General features: G+C 37.7%; 1 protein-coding gene across 2 annotated transcripts; it reads right to left on the bottom strand.

Annotated features, from left to right (window-relative positions):
* Positions 1–287: 287 nt before the first annotated feature.
* LOC110894278 (F-box protein At4g22280) lies at positions 288–2,945 on the bottom strand. 2 transcript variants are annotated; one of them, XM_022141482.2, is made up of 4 exons: positions 2,755–2,945; positions 962–1,910; positions 708–887; positions 288–641 (listed from the first exon to the last, which is right to left on the bottom strand). In XM_022141482.2, exons 2-4 carry the CDS (start codon positions 1,898–1,900, stop codon positions 564–566), a joined length of 1,197 nt encoding a protein of 398 aa, XP_021997174.1. In that variant the 5' UTR covers positions 1,901–1,910; positions 2,755–2,945; the 3' UTR covers positions 288–563. The 2 variants fall into 2 exon arrangements, with proteins under 2 accessions (XP_021997174.1, XP_021997173.1); XM_022141481.2 differs by having other exon boundaries at positions 962–1,903.
* Positions 2,946–4,399: the final 1,454 nt, after the last annotated feature.

Raw genomic sequence — 4,399 nt, 5'->3', positions numbered from 1 at the left:
ACCGGTATTTGAAGGTAAAATTCGGTATTTTACCGGTACCGTACCGAACCAGTACCGATACCGAAAATGTCAAAAAGTGGGTATCGGTACCGAATTTTACCGAAAAAATTCGGTACCGGTACCCAGTATCAAATGCTTAAACAGCTCCCAGATAATGTCTATAATCGTAGTTCTTTTTCGTGCTGTATATTTGGAGTGGTTAACTGGTCATTGGCCATCACAATTGTTGAGGCAGTATATTCTTTTAGTACTGCAAACTGTTTGAATGATCTATCATGCTATCTTTGTGCTAAATAAATATGTAACAAATTAACATATGGAGCACATTCAAACTAGACCAAATCTCCATTGACCCATTTTACCAAACATATGAGTGTGCATGTATGAATAGATCACTCGAAAGTGGCTCGGTTTTAAACGAGCCGAGCTCGATCTAGCCCTGGCTTGGCTCATGAGCTCGTGAGCCAGCTCAAATTATATTATTTTATTTATATCAATTTTAATACGGAAAGTATTCAACTCAATCTACCGGTACTTTCCAAAGTTTCTAGCTATTAAAAATCCTATGCATGATTATTTTCCGCTTTCTTGAAAATCAGCGCACGTGCAGCTATTAAGTCACAGCAATGCTCGCTCGGCACCTGCAGTCAGAAGGTTAGATCGTTTTATATACGCTTCCTCTTAGAAATTCCTTATATAATATGTACCTCGGTCAAGGTGGCTTCTGGAGAACTATCTAGCAAATAGCTTTTTACTTCCGTAGACATAATAACTTGCACGTGTTGGTGCTTCCACCCGCAATTTATTCTAGGAAGAATCTTCAAACTCTTTAAGTTAGCAAATGGGGACGCTTGGTGTGAGATTAGTTCCACCGCTGAGTTTAGAAGCTGCAGACAAAATTTCAATCCAATATACGAAAAACAAAATAATTTAATGCAATCCTTATGATGATACCAAATACCTCAACGATTTCCACGCTCAGTGAAAAATCTTCGACATTGTGAAGCTTCTGAAGCAGACTAATAACACTGGGAGCATCGGGGCTGTCTAGACCGTTTAGACTGTATAACGAGAGTTGTGCCTTTTCCAATAGATTCAAGGCGTCTGTTGAGAACATGAAAGGCGCAAAACCTCTAAAGAGCAAAGAAGCAAGCTCGGGTGCAGAAATTCGATAGCTTCCACCGAATTCTGTAATGGTTAGATTTTTTAGTTGAGGTGCAACCACATCGAGAGTATTTGAAACTAGGTGTCCCTGTCCCTGGTTAACCGTGAGATTACAAAGGCGAGGATGTGAAATCTTGAAAGCGTTCGATCCCAACATTCTGCAGCAATTTAAGGTTAGATTCTCCAAGTTGGGGCAGTTGGAGAAAAAACCGTCATATAATGTGATATGATCAAGATGCAATGTCGTTAGAGATGAAAGTTTCGATGTGGATGTGAGTGCAATATGGTCGTAATAACAACACCTACTGAAAGTGAGATGTTTGATAGTCTGAGAATTTGAAAGAGAAAGAGAGAATCCGATATCATCGTCGGGAAAGCATGTAATGTTCCCAAACCAGCATGTAAGGTTCACTTGTTGGACATTGTGGGAGAATGCATAGTTCATAATCCGGTGGGCAACATCCTGGCCATCTTTTAAACGAAGATAAAGATTGACGGAAGACACCTGAGCTTGATTATTGCGACGAGAGAGGACATGGTTAACAAAGTTGGAGAACTTGTCGATGGTAGGGAAATCCTCACTTGAGAAACTAAGATGGGGGGTTGAAGTCCATATATACCTCCATCTGGGTGACAAAACACTAGTTCCAATCGCGTCTTTTAAACCAACAAAAGAGAGTATTTGAAGAATGAGATCGTCTTGCAAGCCACTTAGTCTATCGCCTTCTGCGTCCATTTCCTGAAATTTGGTACGACGAAAAGAATCAGCACATAGCTAGCTTTTAAAACAATAAAACCCCATCCAAGGCACACCCTTACTTAAATTCATATAATCAGTGCTAACTTTTTACTTAAATAAGTTGGGCACCTCTTAGTTAGTGTATCTAATTCTAACATGCCCCCTAAAGCACCTCCACTACCAAACACATCCAGTACATAATTCATGCCCATTCCAAAGTTTCATTATCCTTTAATCGTGAATCGTAATTGAAATCGAAGTCGCCCTCACGGTCTTGTGATTTTACTTGCCTCAATTATCATCATCATACTCAGTAAATCCCACCAATAGCAAAGCTAAGGTGTTGGAATAGAGAGCCTGCTTCCAGTGGGCTCTCGACAGTAGTTTTGTATCAAGCCTTGGATAAAAGGCACATAACACTTAGCAATCGGGACAAAGACAGACTGGTGCATGTACCACTTGTCTTTCGGCTACCAACGCCACTAAACGATGCATGATTAACTGTCCGCCGCTTTTAATGTTATTTTCACCCAATTAGTAAAATAAAGTTAAAAACTAAAATTAGGGCAACCCTGTATTATTACTTAGTTGTGTAATATGTCTACAATTTAAAGTAATTTTATACCCGACCCATTATGACCCAACCCAATTCCTGACCAAAAAAATCCTGGATCCACCTCCCAACATCGAACAGGAGGTGACATCAGAAATTAAATAAAAAACCTAAGATATATATGTACAAGTATAGTATATCTATCCACAGGGGTTGGTATATATCGAACCCAATCGGGGACAACGATATCGTTTGCCGAGAGGGAAATATGAAATGGAAACCGAGGAGAATAGCGTACCTTGCGTCAACAGTCGATCAACGGGGCAAAACGGTAAAGCAGTTCGGCGGGAGATTTATCATGGTCGTTATCGGCGGTAGGTGTCGGGCCAATTGAACGACGGAGGGAGGTTGATCGTAAATTGTTTGTGGTTGGAAGCTAACCTAATCCCATTGTGATCGTGGGTCGTCGTTGTACTTGTTTTGTTTTCATTTTTGTTTAGAGGTCATAATTTCTCTTAATTCATAATTTTTATTTTTTTAGAGGTCAACGTCAATATCATTCCACACGAAAAAGGGCAATTACAAAGCAATGGCAGATAGTCGGGCAACAAGTTACGCCGTCATCCTCTTTTGAATAGAAAAACCAATTCTACTAAATACAAAGTTTGAAACCTTTAGCGACGAAGAATTACCATTAACGACTTTTTGAACCCGATTCAACAGTCGCACAGCGTTAGGATCGAGACCACCAAAGGTATCAAACGCAAACGGGACAAACACATGTTGATTCTCCAGGCAGGCTTTCTCATGTTTTGCCACTTTGTTTGTCTCTGCCTTGAGCACCGCTTGCCCTACGACAAAGCCCTTGTCCTTGAGCCCGACAAGGGGGGAGACTCCAGTTAGATCTACACAAGCGTGTTTCCCCCCTTCCCATTCATAATTAGGTTTTGTTTTACTAATGGACCATCAAATTCATTGGTAATAAATGTTGTATAATATACTTGATAATAAAAAAATATGGTTTTAAATGGCTTGTTTATTATACGGGTTGAATAAAATAATTTGTCAGGCCCGGCCCAAAGGGTGTGCAGGGCGTGCAACCGAGCAGCCCCCAAAAACTTTTAGGGCCCATAGTTTTTTTTGTTTTGTTTATATAAAATATTTTTAGTCAGAAGAAAAATAAGATGCTTGTTGTAGTTCGACTGGTTCTGCGCTTCTCCTATAACATTCAAGTTTTTGGTTCGACACCAACAATCCATCTGTTTTTTTAATATTTTTTTGGTTTCATGGTTGGGCCCTGAAGCCCATTCAGGGCATTATTATTAACATATAAATAAGCAACTTGCATATGCATACATGTGTTGTAACATGTGTTTAGGGAGTTTTTCAGAAAAAAACTAGAATTTTCCTTTTTAACCCTAAAGTTTTTATCTTTAACAATTTAAGTTTAAAGTTTAATCTTTGTTTCCTTTTAACCCTAAAGTTTTAATATTTGACAATTTAAGTTTAAAGTTTTAATCTTTAAGAATTTAACTCTTTTGATTAATTTGATTTTTCACTTCTAATTCAAAAGTTTCTATCTTATACGATTTAACCACTTTGATTAATTTGATTTTTCACTTCTAATTCAAAAGTTTCCATCTTTTGCAATTTAACCACTTTGATTTTTTTTTACTTATGTGTGGTAATCTTGGCTTTTGGGGGGTTTTTAAACAAAAAATGGTTATGCATATGGTTGTTAAAACCTTGGCTTTTGGGGGTTTTTTAAAAAAATTAATTTTTTTTACTTTTCACCCAAAAGTATTTCATAAATTACTTTTAACTCAAAACTATTTGTTTTTTTTTTTACTTTTAACACAAAACTTTTTATCTTTTGCAATCTATCCTCACAACTTTTTTTATTTTCACCTTTGGTCCTTTATAGTTTTTGTTTTCCGCAAATT

The sequence above is a fragment of the Helianthus annuus genome, chromosome 12 (genome assembly GCF_002127325.2).
Source record: "Helianthus annuus cultivar XRQ/B chromosome 12, HanXRQr2.0-SUNRISE, whole genome shotgun sequence".
Lineage (NCBI taxonomy): Eukaryota > Viridiplantae > Streptophyta > Magnoliopsida > Asterales > Asteraceae > Helianthus > Helianthus annuus.
Note: the sequence above shows the minus strand (reverse complement) of the source record. Positions and strands in the feature narration are given on the sequence as shown.